This window comes from Coregonus lavaretus (genome assembly GCF_964263955.1).
Source record: "Coregonus lavaretus genome assembly, chromosome: 11".
NCBI lineage: Eukaryota > Metazoa > Chordata > Actinopteri > Salmoniformes > Salmonidae > Coregonus > Coregonus lavaretus.
In genome coordinates, this window is record NC_139998.1 from 58,914,463 (window position 1) to 58,932,574 (window position 18,112).

The 18,112-nt window shown below is 45.5% G+C and overlaps 2 protein-coding genes across 6 annotated transcripts in view; one reads left to right on the forward strand and one right to left on the reverse strand.

The window, feature by feature from the left end:
* Nucleotides 1–3,376, forward strand: part of tp63 (tumor protein p63) — a 42,302-nt gene extending 38,926 nt beyond the window's left edge. For 2 of the 5 annotated variants that reach the window (XM_084172007.1, XM_084172005.1), the window contains exons 10-12: nt 944–1,088; nt 1,544–1,637; nt 2,269–3,369. In XM_084172007.1, coding sequence (XP_084028133.1) covers nt 944–1,088; nt 1,544–1,637; nt 2,269–2,565 — 536 coding nt within the window. In that variant the 3' untranslated portion in view covers nt 2,566–3,369. Of the gene's footprint in view, nt 1–943; nt 1,089–1,543; nt 1,727–2,268 lie in introns of those variants that run through there. The other 3 variants (XM_084172006.1, XM_084172008.1, XM_084172009.1) reach the window with 3 other exon arrangements.
* A 3,934-nt stretch (nt 3,377–7,310) lies between these two features.
* zbtb11 (zinc finger and BTB domain containing 11) overlaps nt 7,311–18,112 on the reverse strand; it is a 32,651-nt gene continuing 21,849 nt past the window's right edge. The window contains exons 11-12 of the mRNA XM_084171504.1: nt 14,666–14,841; nt 7,311–8,530 (exon numbers count right to left, since the gene is read on the reverse strand). Of these exons, the coding sequence (XP_084027630.1) occupies nt 7,998–8,530; nt 14,666–14,841 (709 nt within the window). The 3' untranslated portion in view covers nt 7,311–7,997. The remainder of the gene's footprint in view (nt 8,531–14,665; nt 14,842–18,112) is intronic.

The following is an 18,112-nucleotide window of genomic DNA, read 5'->3' on the forward strand; positions in this document are numbered from 1 at the left end:
CCCCCCCCGACTCTCTGCCTGTCTGGCCCCTGGCCTGTCTGGCCCCTGTCCTGTCTGGCCCCTGGCCTGTCTGGCCCCTGGTCTGTCTGGCCCCTGGCCTGTCTGGCCCCTGGCCTGTCTGGCCCCTGTCCTGTCTGGCCCCTGTCCTGTCTGGCCCCTGTCCTGTCTGGCCCCTGTCCTGTCTGGCCCCTGTCCTGTCTGGCCCCTGTCCTGTCTGGCCCCTGTCCTGTCTGGCCCCTGGCCTGTCCTCCTTCCTCCACCACCCCTGCTTGTTTTTTTCCCAGTCTTTCTGTGTCTGGGCCGTTGTCGTACCTCCACTGCCCGCCTCCGCCATCTCCAGTACCACGCCCCCTCTGGGCCGATCATGTGACACGCGTCAGGCAGGATAGCGGTACCTGTCTGGGAGGGGTGTGTAGGGGGCCACTGTACAACTCTCAGCCCCCCCTGTCAGAACGCTTCCTCCCATGGGTCAATGTGATCCCTGTTGAGACCCTGTTCCTCCCCTGCTCCTCCCCTCTGGGGCCTCTCTCCTTCCAATCACGTATTGTTGTTGAGATGCCCCGCTCCCACTATCTTCTGTTGATATTACACAATCTCAGAGAACGTTAAGAGTTCTTACATTTGTCCAGCCTCGTCCCTTCGCTTTATGGCAAATAGGTGGGCGGGCTGAAAAACGAATGACAGATTGTCGCTTTATAAGAGTACTGCTCACGGAAGCTTGTTTCTCTAGTGACGTTCACTGCACCTCATCTACATAATATCTGAACTATGGTATGGTGCTGGAGATAATACATTTGAAATTTTTTAAAAACGGCAGATTGCCCCTTTTTAAAAGTCGCTCACACTAGTCTGTTTGATTCTCTAGTGACTTCGATGATGGGCCACGTGGCAGTAGATTGCTTCCTTTATAGAGATAAAACTGATCTATCTCTGGTTTCTGTAGTGACTCCGATGATGGGCCACATGGCTATGAATGCTGACATGTCGGCCCTGAGCCCCGCACACGTCCTGCAGCCTCAGTTACCCATGGTGCCCAGCTCTCACTGCACCCCCCCGCCTCCCTACCCCATGGACAGCAGCATCTCCAGGTACCTAGCTAAACAACCGCCAGTGGAGGCTGGTGAAGGAAGGATGGCTCATAGTAATGGCCGTAATGGAATGACTTATGGTATCCATCTCTGTTTTGATACTGTTCCATTAATTCCATTCCAGCCATTACTATGAGCCCGTCCTCCGATTTTAGTGGCACCAGCCACCACTGATAACCACACATCTGTTGATGCTCTTGGACAGTTGTGGGCACTATAAAGTCAGGACAAGACGCGCAATATTGACAGAACTTTTGCAACACGGCTCTATAGCGTCTCCAATCGATAGTTTGTCACCAAAACCTGAACCACTCTACAAGGAGTGCCTGCATCTGACAAGACATCTCTCTACTGTTGGCCATTCTTGTCTAACACACTGTTATTACAAGAATGCTGAGGTGCTATTTTTATTTTCCCTACTGACCCTGTTCCCCCCTCTCCGTGTCCTGTTGCAGCTTTCTTCTGCGGCTGGGCTGCGCAGCCTGCCTGGACTACTTCACAGCACAGGGCCTGACCAACATCTACCAGATCGAGAACTATAACTTGGAGGTGAGGCCTTGCCTGTCACACGCACTGCATCTGTTAAACTCAGAGAGAAGGGTCGGGTGGCTTCAAGAGGCCTGAGCCTTTGTGTAAGCAAGAACAAATAAATGAAAAAATATTTATATCTGAAGTCGTCTTGTCTATTTCTGTATGCGGACCTGAACTGCTCTTCATTTTTTGGGCTGCCTGACTCAGCCTGAGAGCATTGTCTTCCGGGAGAGGGCGTCATTACATTTACATTATTTAGCAGACGCTCTTATCCAGAGCGACTTACAAATTGGTGCATTCACCTAATGATAGCTAGTGGGATAACCACTTTACAATAAAATATATGTTTAGAGTATATTTTTAATTTTCATTTGTTTTATATTGATTTTTTTTTTATTTATTTTTTTTATCCTATTGTCTTTTTTTGGGGGGGGGGGGGGGGGGTAGAAGTATTACTAACGTGTCAGCGTTGCCATGAACTATCAGTGCAGATGGAGTCGTCTATCTGATGTAAGACTATTGCCTTTTGGGCCGCCTGGGGCCCTGGCCTTTTGGGCCGCCTGGGGCCCTGTGCCTATCCTGAGAGAAAGAAGACTAAACAAGGCTAAAGAGACTAACCCCCAGTGTGTGATGTCATCCCCGTCCACAGGACCTGTCCCGGCTGAAGATCCCCCAGGAGTTTCAGCACATCATCTGGAAGGGCATCATGGAGCACCGGCAGAGCATGGAGTTCTCCCCTCCCCCCCACATCCTACGTACCTCCGGCGGGGCCTCCACCGTCAGCTTAGGGTCCTCCGAGGCCCGGAGCGAGCGGGTCATCGACGCTGTGCGCTTCACCCTGCGCCAGACCATCTCATTCCCACCGCGCGACGACTGGTCCGACTTCTCCTTCGACCTGGACTCCCGACGCAACAAGCAGCAGCGCATCAAGGAGGAGGGGGAATAGAGAAACTCTCACACCCTGGGAGGAATTTCAATCTAAGGCTGTTGACAAGCGCACTGCAACAATGGGCCTGTAAAAGGCAATTTCCCTGACGTTCAGAGATCGGCTTTTACAGTAAACGCTGTGGATGTCGGCTCAAGCGCACATTACCATTAAAAGTCGAGTGCAGTACGCTTGTCGGCAATGGGCCTTGGATTGAAGCCCTGCCTCTGTCATACACCTGTTGACCAACCACTCCCGTATAATGGTACAGAACTAGGAAATCTCTGCTCTGGGTCCAGCTTCTCAAAAGCATCTTAAGGCTAAGTTCATTGTTAGAACCCTCGTAGGAGCAAAACCAAAACCATTGTTAAAGTTGTTTACTGACTGCCCCAGACCAGCTAAGTGCATCATTAGATGCATTTTTTTTTTATACACTCATAAGACTAAGTTACATCGCTATCGGGAAACCGGGCCCTGGTCCTTAGTTCAGATATCCTAAAGAGCAAAAATACTATGCAAATAAAAATGCACTTATTTCATTTTATTTTATTGAAAAGCCTTCCTTAGCTGCCAGCTAGAGGATGAGAGAAATTGTGTTTTAGAAAAGATACATTTCATGATTTTTGAGACAAAGCGCTTAAATGCTTTTGTGATTTCTTTGATATTGTTTTTTAATTGTTCATAATCCATTCCAATGTTAAAGCATGACTTGAGAGGAAACCTTTTGGGGATTTGTTGTTGGGCCATAGATGTATGGCCAGGATTCAATCCAAAGCGCGTTAGACAGATGAGACCTTCAAAATAAAGATAGAAAATTGTATTTATGTCGGTGCTTCTGTCTTGCTGTTGACTCATTTGGCAAACTTCTGTCAACTGCTACCATTTCATAGATGATAATAATAATAATAATATACGATTACAAATTCACAATAAATATCTCAAAATACAATAGGATATACACTCAGTGGACAGTTTATTATGTACACCCATATAGTACCGGGTCAGACCCCCTTTGTCTCCAGAACAGCCTGAATTCTTCGGGGAATGGATTCTACAAGGTGTGGCGTTCAAATGTTGCTCAATTGGTATCAAGAGACCTAACGTGTGCCAGGAAAGCATTCCCCACACCATTACACCACCACCACCACCACCAGCCTGTACCGTTGACACCAGGCAGGATGGGGCCATGGACTCTTGCTGCTTACGCCAGATCCTGACTGCCATCAGCATGACAAAACAGGAATCGGCATTCGTCGGACCAGGCAACGTTTTTCCACTCCTCAATTGTCCAATGTTGGTGATCGCGTGCCCACTGGTCGCCTGCTGCAATAGCCCATTCGTGACACAAGTACCAACGAGTTGTGCGTTCCGAGATGTCGTTCTGCACACCACTGTTGTACTGTGCCATTATTTGCCTGTTTGTGACCCGCCAGTTAGCTTGCACCATTCTCGCCATTCTCCTTCGACCTCTCATCAACGAGCTGTTTTCACCCACAGGACTGCTGCTGACTGGATGTTTTTTTGTTTGTTGCACCATTCTCGGTAAACCCTAGACACTGTCATGCGTGAAAAGCCCAGGATGCCGGATGTTTCTGAGATACTGGAACCGGCGTGCCTGGCACCAATGATCATACCATGCTGTCACTTAGAATAGGCAAAACGAGTGACCTAACGTTCAATGGAACAGTAACTGGATGCCTCGATGCCTGTCTGCCTGCTTTATATAGCAAGCCACAGCCACTTGACTCACTGTCTGAAGGCGCTAACCATTTTCGTGAACAGGGTAGTGTACCTAATAAACTGGCCACTGAATACATTCATCAACATAACACTTCAGCTCCACTATAAGCTTCCCCTTGCTTTGCCATGTCAATGTGACATTCTACCAGAGCACGTTGTTTTGAGAGCAGAGGGGAAAGAGTATTCTATTTTCCCCTACTGTACTATATTAATCGATTATGCGTAAGTACAATGGCTTTGGTCAAATTAAACATTACATTGTTGCTAGTGGTTGGACTAAATGATCCTCTATATACACACGTTGCTTTTGTTTACATTGTGAACCAAGCTAGTCAATGTAGCTAGCTAGTAGTAATAGCTTCTTGACATCTTAAATCTTAGTAAAATAACCAGTGGTGTATAGTTGAGGCCATATGCAACCAAATGTAACTTTCTCATTTAAATTCACAAGATAGAATGAATGCGTGAGTCAGCCATCAAGAATTCAACCTCAGCGATTCTTGAGCTTGGACGCCGCCATTTCGACATGACGCGAAGTGAGCGCAACACATATATATATATAGTTATATATATAGAGGAGTAGCAGGGCGGTTACATATATATATATATATATATCTATCTATAGTAGCAGGGCGGTTACATATATATATATCTATCTATAGTAGCAGGGCGGTTACAATCCAGTAGTCGCCTGGTCTGGTTTCATGATATAGATCGCCAGCTACCACGTCTCATTCATTCACAGCTGCTGTTCACCGGCCGTTGCTAAGGAAGCTAGTGTTGTTATGGGGCTACCAGCTAGCAGGCTACATTAGCTTGTAGGCTAGCGGACTTTTCATAAGTTTGTGAAAACACATTTTAGCGAACGTATGTGCGTACTCCGACAACATTACTCAGTTGAATGTGTTGTTTTTCCACCCGCTTACCTTCAAAATAAAACATTATACAAATGTATTTTGTCGGTGTTGTTGAGACGCGCTTGGCGTATTTCTCAACTGCCACAGCGCGATCCCCTTTTAAAATAGGCGGCCTCTATATTGGTAAACTGCAAAATACGTGCCAAAAATTATCAATATTCATATTACACGTCGGCTCAAAAAGACAATTACCTTTAAAAGTCAGTGTAATGCGCTGCACTGTCCTATACCACGCCTTGGGTTGAATCCCGGTCTGCTATGATTGCCTGCTGGTCACAAGCCAGTCTTGATTGTATACATTTCAAGATACATATTTTTACTTCCTGTCGGAGAAAAGTGTTATTAATAATATGCTGTTTGTTGGTTGGATTGGTAGATTTTTACCAAGAACAACTAATTGCCTTCTACAGTGCCCGTGTTAACCCTCCTGCTTCCAGGATTTTTCAGAAACCTGGGACTGTTGCAACCCTTTGTTAGTTAAACCATTGTGTTTATAACTCTTGGAATGTTACTGGAATTGTTAGTTAAATTGTGTTTATAACTCTTGGGGAAATTACTGGGATTTTGCAACCCTAGTGTTGGTTAAACCATCATGTTTATGACTTGATGCATTCACATTAATGTAGAAATACACTATCACACAAAGCGTTTTATCGGAAGTATTTACGTTACTCATTACGGAACTGAATTGAACTCAACACGCTCATAGCCCTTGATGTTGTGAGGTGGTATCAATAACGTTAACGATTGTCATGGTGTATGTATGCAGATCTTATTGGACATGTCCAAAATAGCACCCTACAGTGCACTATGGTCAAAAATAGTGCACTGTATAGGGAATAGGGTGCCATTTGGGACAAATATATTGCCTGCTTGTTCTGCCACCTTTAAACACGTGTACAGTCTTTGTATTTTGTGAGTCTGTTGAACATTTACATTTTTTACATTTACATTTTAGTCATTTAGCAGACGCTCTTATCCAGAGCGACTTACAGTTAGTGCATTTTTTTTCTTCATACACCCTGTGGGAATCGAACCCTGCAACGCCATGCTCTATCAACTGAGCTCCATCCCTGTACCGGGCTATTTACTGGGCTATATTTCTCTATTGCAAACGATGCTTGACACTGTTGTAGTATTGCTGGATTTTCGGAACCACATTTTGTAAACTGTTTTATTTGTTACGGTTTAACTTGATAGATGGCCAAAACTATTGAGATCATTGTATATACATTTGTATAGTTATTTTCTAAAAGCTACATGCTCTGTTAAGTATTTTCCCCCGAAAGGAAAATACTAAAAACCCAAAGGATTTGGCTTAGAATAGTGCATGGTTAAAAGCCATTATGGTACAACGGGTTAGGGTTATTTGTATTCATTTAAATGAATAAATCGGGTCCTCAAGTCATTGTTCTCACTGTGATATTACAAGCGGTCTGAGTAATGTTGCCATAAACAAATGTAGTTATATAATTTCAATATTAAAAAAGTGCTATAATCACTGAATGAACAAGCGATGCATGACCCTAGTATGATGTCATTCTCTGGTGGGACATTGAAAGCAGAACCTAGTACTGTCTAATCTGCTGTTCCATATTTTTGTAAAATGTATTGTAAATATGTTGCAATGTACTTATTTTGATAAACAAAAAAATAAAAATATCCCTAGTTATCAAATGCTGTTGGAGTTTGAAAATATTTAATGTTCATAGTGTCAATCACTAATGGAAACGAAAAACTGACCCTAACATTTCAAAAGTGCAGATGACCGAACATTAAGCAGAATATTCATTTCTTGGCAGTACTAAGTCAGTATGTGGTCCTCCGTGTTTGAGAGAAAGGCAGAAGAGATGAACATAAGCAATAGGTGTATTAGGTTTCCCTTCCAGCCTGTGGCCAGGGGAGGAGAGGTGCAATGCATCTGTCTGGAGTGCTACTTAAGCACCAACTAATAAAAAGGGGGAAAGAAATCTTGTGAAACTAGACTGACCAAAACAGAATGTGAGCTTGCAGATCAGACTGGTTTAAAACAAGGCTAGAACAAAGTTGTACTACATGAGAAATAAAAATGGTCCTGAAGGAAAAGTAAATAAAAGTCTGAAAACTGGATTATTTTATAATTTAATGAAACAAACAGCTGAGATTCAATGGTCTGGTGAGACTCATGAACGCAGCAAAATGATCCAGATTATTAATACAGAATATTTTAATGACTGCCACTATTTACATATACACAAGATTGGATTGAGCAGAAAGTCAACTCAGTTCGTTTAATATATATATATATATATAGTAAAAAATGTAACTCTGTCCACTGCAGACAGAAGAGTGTGATAGGGTTACTGTCTCTAGGTTGAGGCAGAACAGGGGCCTGTTCAATTGGGGAAAAAACTAGGGAGCAGTACCTGAATTTGTCCAATAAGAACACAGATTGTTGTTTTGCTACGGTGTGCCCTACTGAACACCACCCAGGTGTCTGTGATAGGCCTGTGTTGAGACTGACAGTCCTGTGTTCACTCAACCTGTCCACCTGGGTTAGGATCTCAAAATGGCACCTTATTCCCTATATAATATACCTTAGAGGAGCCACATAATCCTAGAGTCACTTCACCTGCCCATCTGGTTCAGGGTTAGGGATACTAGTCACTTCACCTGGTTCAGGTTTAGGGATACTAGTCACTTCACCTGGTTCAGGGTTAGGGATACTAGTCACTTCGCCTGGTTCAGGGTTAGGGATACTAGAGTCACTAGTGACTGTCTGAGTCAGTCTTCCTGTCCACTAGGTGGTCTGTCACATCACTCCACCTCTGCCACGTGGGCCACCTCCACCTCCATGGTCTGTATAACCTCCTGCTCCTCCATCTTCACCCCCTCAGGCAGCACACTCTGCTGAGACAGCACATAGTTCACCACCTGCATGATGCTCTGGTCTGACAAGGTGACCCCGTCACCTTGAACGGCCTGAACCGCTTCTACCGCCTCCACAGTCTCCTCCGTGATCAGAACAGTCTCGATCTCCTCGGCCGGCAGCGGCTGGGCGGGCCGGAGCTCGGGGGGGAGATCGGACGCCAGGATGGAGACGGCGTGTTCGACCTGAGTACCCTGGTTGTGGAACTGTAGCGTATCTTTCTCCAGCATGATTTTCCCCGGCAGGAGGTCGCCGTGGTACTTGGTCATGTGCTTGCGGAGGGAGCGGGCATCGATGTGGGCCTCCTGGCACTCGGGGCACACGTAGGGGCGCTCGCCGGTGTGGGTGCGCACGTGGCGCTTCAGGGAGCGGGCGTCGGCCCAGGCTACGCCGCACGTCAGACACTCAAAGGGTTTGACTCCTGAGAGAAGAGGACAGGTGTTAGAAGACAGGGAAACATTCAGCACTATGTTGCAGTCCCACAGACCCCTTATTCTCCAGCCGCCCAATGAACATCCTGTCTGCAGGGTAAGTGTCCCCATGAACATTAGAAAGGCCTCGTTGGACCCCCCCCTTCCTGCCAATGACGCGCGGTCAAATTAAGAAAACATCAGTAGCCTAAACATCATCATAAGCACCAAGTGTGCTCGATAAATAGAGGAAATCAGTACAAACGCAATGAATACATTTTTAGTCATTTAGCAGACGCTCTTATCCAGAGCGACTTACAGTTAGTGAGCGCATACATTTTTCCATACTGGCCCCCCGTGGGAATCGAACCCACAACCCTGGCGTTGCAAGCGCCACGCTCTACCAACTGAGCTACAGGAGGCTACATTACAATGGCATTATAATGAATACGTGTCGATATGACAGCAGTCAAAAATAGTCCATTGTCAGTTATTGGACACCTTATTTGTGGCCTGGCGCGTGTTTACTGTATGGTGTGAGTCGATATGCAATGGCATCAGTTGGACCCCATTTAGCCATCATCCCTTGTCCTTAAGTCACTTGCAACACTTCACAAAAAAAAAAAAAATGACATGCCCTCCTAAAACGGGTAATAACTTGGCCTTTCTAGTGTTAAGCCCACGTAGCCATTAAGCCCAACTTCCATTTGAGGATAAAAAAAATAAAAAAAGAGAAAACACTTTTCTGCTGTTTAATGTTTCAACCAATTCATCTGGTTGTTATATCCATAAAAACGTTGTTCTTCTAATCCAATCAGATGTTGTATTGTTCATTTGTGTAAATTCCCACTAGTGGCCAATTTCAAAGCTGCAAAAAGAAAAGTGTTGAGGCAACCTTCAGATACATTTTATTGTACCTTCTCAGATAAGTGATCATACTTTATGTAAAACTAAAGAGATGACTGTTGATATATGCACATGATAGCATAGTTCATGGGCATTAAATACTATTTCATAGTTCATGGGCATTAAATACCATTTCATAGTTCATGGGCATTAAATACTATTTCTTGCCAATTGAAAATATATATATATTTTTTTAATGCTAGCGGTCACGCCTGCATGTCACAGTAGCAACATAACTTGGTGAACTACAACAAGATGGTTTCACAGCTTACATTTTTAAATGCATGTAGTCTTATTACTGTTGTTCTCCATAGATGGCATTATAGTACATGATTGTCTTTTACACCATATATCACTGTTGTTCAAATTAAGCCCGGTATGCTCCTCTATTAAGCCCGGTATGCTCCTCTATTAAGCCCGGTATGCTCCTCTATTAAGCCCGGTATGCTCCTCTAAGCCCGGTATGCTCCTCTAAGCCCGGTATGCTCCTCTAAGCCCGGTATGCTCCTCTAAGCCCGGTATGCTCCTCTAAGCCCGGTATGCTCCTCTATTAAGCCCGGTATGCTCCTCTATTAAGCCCGGTATGCTCCTCTATTAAGCCCGGTATGCTCCTCTATTAAGCCCGGTATGCTCCTCTATTAAGCCCGGTATGCTCCTCTATTAAGCCCGGTATGCTCCTCTATTAAGCCCGGTATGCTCCTCTATTAAGCCCGGTATGCTCCTCTATTAAGCCCGGTATGCTCCTCTATTAAGCCCGGTATGCTCCTCTATTAAGCCCGGTATGCTCCTCTATTAAGCCCGGTATGCTCCTCTATTAAGCCCGGTATGCTCCTCTATTAAGCCCGGTATGCTCCTCTATTAAGCCCGGTATGCTCCTCTATTAAGCCCGGTATGCTCCTCTATTAAGCCCGGTATGCTCCTCTATTAAGCCCGGTATGCTCCTCTATTAAGCCCGGTATGCTCCTCTATTAAGCCCGGTATGCTCCTCTATTAAGCCCGGTATGCTCCTCTATTAAGCCCGGTATGCTCCTCCATTAAGCCCGGTATGCTCCTCCATTAAGCCCGGTATGCTCCTCCATTAAGCCCGGTATGCTCCTCTATTAAGCCCGGTATGCTCCTCTATTAAGCCCGGTATGCTCCTCTATTAAGCCCGGTATGCTCCTCTATTAAGCCCGGTATGCTCCTCCATTAAGCCCGGTATGCTCCTCCATTAAGCCCGGTATGCTCCTCTATTAAGCCCGGTATGCTCCTCTATTAAGCCCGGTATGCTCCTCCATTAAGCCCGGTATGCTCCTCCATTAAGCCCGGTATGCTCCTCTATTAAGCCCGGTATGCTCCTCCATTAAGCCCCGTATGCTCCTCCATTAAGCCCGGTATGCTCCTCTATCAAGCCCGGTATGCTCCTCTATTAAGCCCGGTATGCTCCTCTATTAAGCCCCGTATGCTCCTCTATTAAGCCCCGTATGCTCCTCTATTAAGCCCGGTATGCTCCTCTATTAAGCCCGGTATGCTCCTCCATTAAGCCCGGTATGCTCCTCCATTAAGCCCGGTATGCTCCTCCATTAAGCCCGGTATGCTCCTCCATTAAGCCCGGTATGCTCCTCCATTAAGCCCGGTATGCTCCTCTATTAAGCCCGGTATGCTCCTCCATTAAGCCCCGTATGCTCCTCCATTAAGCCCAGTATGCTCCTCCATTAAGCCCGGTATGCTCCTCCATTAAGCCCAGTATGCTCCTCCATTAAGCCCGGTATGCTCCTCTATTAAGCCCGGTATGCTCCTCTATTAAGCCCGGTATGCTCCTCTATTAAGCCCCGTATGCTCCTCCATTAAGCCCGGTATGCTCCTCTATTAAGCCCGGTATGCTCCTCTATTAAGCCCAGTATGCTCCTCTATTAAGCCCGGTATGCTCCTCTATTAAGCCCGGTATGCTCCTCTATTAAGCCCGGTATGCTCCTCTATTAAGCCCGGTATGCTCCTCTATTAAGCCCAGTATGCTCCTCTATTAAGCCCGGTATGCTCCTCTATTAAGCCCGGTATGCTCCTCTATTAAGCCCGGTATGCTCCTCTATTAAGCCCGGTATGCTCCTCTATTAAGCCCGGTATGCTCCTCTATTAAGCCCGGTATGCTCCTCTATTAAGCCCGGTATGCTCCTCTATTAAGCCCAGTATGCACAGGTTTGCACATGGGGATAGTGTGTTGACATCCATAATATTCAATAAACATGAGCATAAATGTTTTTTTTTGTTCAGATTTAAGTTGATTAAAAACACACAAAAACTACAGTGATGCATCTAGCCATGAGATGAGAAACCTCTGTACGGTCTCCAAGACATCTGGAGCAGACAGGTAGCGGTTGTCTCCAAGACATCTGGAGCAGACAGGTAGCGGTTGTCTCCAAGACATCTGGAGCAGACAGGTAGCGGTTGATGCCATGGTGCCTTTACCAAGATGAGAAACCTCTGTACGGTCTCCAAGACATCTGGAGCAGACAGGTAGCGGTTGTCTCCAAGACATCTGGAGCAGACAGGTAGCGGTTGATGCCATGGTGCCTTTACCAAGATGAGAAACCTCTGTACGGTCTCCAAGACATCTGGAGCAGACAGGTAGCGGTTGATGCCATGGTGCCTTTACCAAGATGAGAAACCTCTATACGGTCTCCAAGACATCTGGAGCAGACAGGTAGCGGTTGATGCCATGGTGCCTTTACCAAGATGAGAAACCTCTATACGGTCTCCAAGACATCTGGAGCAGACAGGTAGCGGTTGTCTCCAAGACATCTGGAGCAGACAGGTAGCGGTTGTCTCCAAGACATCTGGAGCAGACAGGTAGCGGTTGTCTCCAAGACATCTGGAGCAGACAGGTAGCGGTTGTCTCCAAGACATCTGGAGCAGACAGGTAGCGGTTGTCTCCAAGACATCTGGAGCAGACAGGTAGCGGTTGTCTCCAAGACATCTGGAGCAGACAGGTAGCGGTTGATGCCATGGTGCCTTTACCAAGATGAGAAACCTCTGTACTGTCTCCAAGACATCTGGAGCAGACAGGTAGCGGTTGATGCCATGGTGCCTTTACCAAGATGAGAAACCTCTGTACTGTCTCCAAGACATCTGGAGCAGACAGGTAGCGGTTGATGCCATGGTGCCTTTACCAAGATGAGAAACCTCTATACTGTCTCCAAGACATCTGGAGCAGACAGGTAGCGGTTGATGCCATGGTGCCTTTACCAAGATGAGAAACCTCTGTACTGTCTCCAAGACATCTGGAGCAGACAGGTAGCGGTTGATGCCATGGTGCCTTTACCAAGATGAGAAACCTCTGTACTGTCTCCAAGACATCTGGAGCAGACAGGTAGCGGTTGATGCCATGGTGCCTTTACCAAGATGAGAAACCTCTGTACTGTCTCCAAGACATCTGGAGCAGACAGGTAGCGGTTGATGCCATGGTGCCTTTACCAAGATGAGAAACCTCTATACTGTCTCCAAGACATCTGGAGCAGACAGGTAGCGGTTGATGCCATGGTGCCTTTACCAAGATGAGAAACCTCTGTACTGTCTCCAAGACATCTGGAGCAGACAGGTAGCGGTTGATGCCATGGTGCCTTTACCAAGATGAGAAACCTCTATACTGTCTCCAAGACATCTGGAGCAGACAGGTAGCGGTTGATGCCATGGTGCCTTTACCAAGATGAGAAACTTCTATACTGTCTCCAAGACATCTGGAGCAGACAGGTAGCGGTTGATGCAGAGAAAAGTGGTGGACAAAAATACAAAACAAATGAGGGACAAGAAGACTAGTAGATGACTACTCATGCACTTTTGGGTGGGGGGCCATTGGGTGGTGGGGGGCCATTGGGTGGGGGGCCATTGTCATATTGTCGTCCTTCATTCATCCATGTGATTCAGTTTTTTTGGTCCACCACCTGTACCTTTGTAATACAACAGCAAAGGGAGATTTGAAACTGTCTTCAGATGGGCTTTAGGAAGACAAGTTGAACTAACTAACTAATAAGAACAGCAAATGTGAAACCGCTTTCAGACAACTAATGGAAAGTTGTGTGTGTTATGGTGTTTGTGCAAAGAGGGCCAGTGCGGGTGCAGGTTTTTGTTCTAACCAAGCAATAACACACCTGATTCAATTAATCATGTCTTGATTGAAGTCTGATTAGTTGAAATCAGATGTGTTCTGATTGGCAACAACAAAAGCGTCCGCATGCTTCCCAGCCGAAACAGTTTGTGCATTCTGTATATTATGACGACATTTTGTTATGTTTTTGTTAGTTTTGGACTTCTGTGAGTTTTTTTTTCATGATGTTCGGGCACACACATTTTCTGGAGGCAAGCCGAAGTTCGGAGCCGAAGTCTACGCCCCTTCGTCAGTGATTGGTCAACAGGATTCTTCAATAACGTATGTTGTCATGAAGAAGAAAAAAAAAAACTGCACCAAACATCGTAGTTAGATGTAAAATTGCGCAACTAAGATCTCGTCGGCAAAAACTTCAAATGAATGACAGATTTCTTGAGTGATCTTAGATCAATTCTGACTATTTTGAGGAACTGGATATTGGCTACGGCGTCTCAAAATGGACAAACAGTACTACTGCCACTTTTTTCATGTCTTTTAAGGGAGTATGCGAGCACACTCGTTCGGCTTGGGGCCAGATCTAGCATGCTGACACCTTAAATCCACCTTGATCTCTGATTGGACAACCCACTGTTATGAGCGCTACTGTCAAGATGAATAGCAATGATCCATTTATTTTAATAACTTTAGGGGAGATTAATATAATTATACATAGCAAATGTCAGTTTGTAAGTTTAATATTTGGAAATGAATTAAAATGGAATATTTAAGAGGTGGGCTTATTTGGGACACCCATGGGTATAAAGGCTAAACTCTGTACCTATTAAGTCCAATCTGGACTTTTTACATATTTTATAAAATATTTCTATGTCATAAATCTTTGAGAGATTTAATCTTTCATTTTATCAACACCTTTCTTACAAAAATTAGGGCAGTATGTTAGAAATGTGTAAACTTCATCAGTGAGTAGTACATTTTACTGTTCGAGCGAGTGAGACTATTTAGTGTGGTTCGCGTTAAGATGCTTACATGCACAGCTCCATCTATGAACTTGAGAGAGCTTACATTTCTCCGGTCCCGTCCCTCAAGTTTATAGCAAACCAAGGGTCTGGGCTGCCATTAGGCTTGAAGAATGACAAGATTGTGGCTTTCAGTGTCTCACCTTGGTGGTTGTTCATGTGTCGCCTGTACTCTCTGAGCTGGGTGAACTTCCTGCCACAGTGTTCACACTCTCGCTCTAGGTTCTGCTTTACTCTGCCCTTCTTGCCATGCGTAGCCTTCTTCACATGTCTCCTGAACAGAGCTTTCTCAAAGAACTCCTTACCACACACATTACACCTACAGGACAAAGGATTAACAATCAAACATTATCTAGAAAAACCTTTTTACATCAACACAAAGTGCTTTATTCCTCCCCTCCCTCGTTAGAAACAGAGACAAATAAAGAACATATCCCAAAGACTAATTGGTATGAAAATGTTTGTGTATATATTTTGAACGCATGCGTTTCATGTTTGAACGTAAACTAAATAAAATCAAACTTTATTTGTCACATTAGCCGAATACAACAGGTGTAGACTTTACTTACAAGCCCTTAACCAACAATGCAGTTCAAGAAAGAGTTTTACTAAATATTTACTAAATAAACTAAAGTAAAAAAGAGTAAAAATAAAATAATGAGGGGGTACCGGTACCGAGTCAATGTGCGGGGGTACAGGTTAGTCCAGGTCATTTGTACATAGGGGTAAGGTGACTTTGCATAGATAATAAACAACGGGTGTAAAACAAATGGAGGGGGGGGGGTATTGTAAATAATCAGGGTGGCCATTTGATTAATTGTTCAGCAGTCTTATGGCTTTGGGATAGAAGCTGTTAAGGAACCTTTTGGTCCTAGACTTGGCGCTCCGGTAAATGGGTCAGTTTTTGAAACTCTTGTCAAGGCTGTGAACATATTAGTGGTATCCTAACGTAGCAGGCTAAAAGAAACGCCTGAACGAGATGCCCCACGTATTCTGGGCCACGTATTCTGGTCCTGATGAGAATAAAATAGAAACTGACGGTAGAGGTTCTGTTGGGGGAGGTCCTCTTCTGCACTGTTCAACCCAATCCAGTAAATATGGAGGAGGAGTTAAGATGGCGTGTCGCCTTGTTAACGTCCAACACAACCGCCACGCTGATCCTCAAAACGGGGGCCCCTCAGGGGTGCGTACTTAGTCCCCTCCTGTACTTCCTCATGACTGCGTGGCCAGGCACGACTCCAACACCATCATTAAGTTTGCTGACGACAAGACGGTGGTAGGCCTGATTACCGACAACGATGAGACAGCCTATAGGGAGGAGGTCAGAGACCTGGCAGGGTGGTGCCAGGAAAACAACCTCTCCCTCAACGTCAGCAAGACAAAGGAGCTGATCGTGGACTACAGGAAACGGAGGGCCGATGTTAGATTAATTTGTATTTTAAGAATAATGACTAAAGGATTTCACCCCAAATACAGTATAAATGTTAGAATTATCATGTAGTGTCAACCCACTAACAGAGGGGGCGGTACTAAACATTCAAGGGGGAAGGGGAAGGCGGAAACTGTTTAGAAAAGCCACCTAAAGTTGGGAGGAGTCAAGTTCAGGAGGTATAAAACCGTATGTCTGTGTCTTTGGCGTCAGAGCTCTCCATGAATAAAGATATTTTCTTCGTGGTTATGGACCTTGAATCATTTATGATTAAAACCAGAGCCTTACAACCTCTGGTAATGATTCAAGCTTAGGTTGAATTAGAGATAGAAATTCACATGACAGCCGAGCACGCCACCATTAACATCAACAGTGCTGTAGTGGATCGGGTCAAAAGCTTCAAGTTTCTCTGTGTCCACATCACAAAGGATCTATTGTCATGGTCCAAACACACCAACAGTCGTGAAGCGGGCACGACAATGCCTCTTCCCCCTCAGGAGCCTGAAAAGATTTGGCATGGGCTCTCAGACCCTCAAAGTTATACAGCTGCACCACTGAGAGCATCTTGACTGGCTGCATCACCGCCTGGTACGGCAACTGCACCGCCCTCGATCTCATGGTGCTACAGAGGGTGGTGGGGACAGCCCAGTACATCCCTTGGGCCGAGCTCCCTGCCATACAGGCCCCACGTCATAGACTGTTCTCTGCTACCGCGCGGCAAGCGGTACCGATTCACCAAGTCTGGAACCAACAGGACACTGAACAGCTTCTACCCCCAAGCCATAAGACTGATAAATAGTTAACCAAATAGCTACCTGGACTATCTGCATTGACCCCTTTTGCACATGCGCTGCTGCTACCGTTTACCATCTGTCACTTTATTCCTAGTTATAAACTCAGCAAAAAAAGAAACGTCCTCTCACTGTCAAATGCGTATATGTGTATATATATATATATATATATATATATATATATATATATTTATTCAGCAAACTTAACATGTGTAAATATTTGTATGAACATAACAAGATTCAACAACTGAGACATAAACTGAACAAGTTCCACAGACATGTGACTAACAGAAATGTAATAATGTGTCCCTGAACAAAGGGGGGGGGGGGGTCAAAATCAAAAGTAACGGTCAGTATCTGGTGTGGCCACCAGCTGCATTAAGTACTGCAGTGCATCTCTTCATGGACTGCACCAGATTTGCCAGTTCTTGCTGTGAGATGTTACCCCACTCTTCCACCAAGGCATCTGCAAGTTCCCGGACATTTCTGCGGGGGAATGGCCCTAGCCCTCACCCTCCGATCCAACAGGTCCCAGACGTGCTCAATGGGATTGAGATCCGGGCTCTTCGCTGGCCATGGCAGAACACTGACATTCCTGTCTTGCAGGAAATCACCCACAGAACGAGCAGTATGGCTGGTGGCATTGTCATGCTGGAGGGTCATGTCAGGATGAGCCTGCAGGAAGGGTACCACATGAGGGAGGAGGATGTCTTCCCTGTAACGCACAGCGTTGAGATTGCCTGCAATGACAACAAGCTCAGTCCGATGATGCTGTGACACACCGCCCCAGACCATGAAGGACCCTCCACCTCCAAATTGATTCCGCTCCAGAGTACAGGCCTCGGTGTAACGCTCATTCCTTCGACGATAAACGCGAATCCAACCATCACCCCTGGAGAGACAAAATCACGACTCGTCAGTGAAGAGCACTGGTCTACCACTGCGAGGACGATCAGCTGTCCGTCCTGTCTCCCTGTAGTGCCGTCTTAGGCGTCTCACAGTACGGACATTGCAATTTATTGCCCTGGCCACATCTGCAGTCCTCATGCCTCCTTGCAGCATGCCTAAGGCACGTTCATGCAGATGAGCAGGGACCCTGGGCATCTTTCTTTTGGTGTTTTTCAGAGTCAGTAGAAAGTCCTCTTTAGTGTTCTAAGTTTTCATAACTGTGACCTTAATTGCCTACCGTCTGTAAGCTGTTAGTGTCTTAACGACCGTTCCACAGGTGCATGTTCATTAATTGTTTATGGTTCATTGAACAAGCATGGGAAACAATGTTTAAACCCTTTACAATGAAGATCTGTGAAGTTATTTGGATTTTTACGAATTATCTTTGAAAGACAGGGTCCTGAAAAAGGGACGTTTCTTTT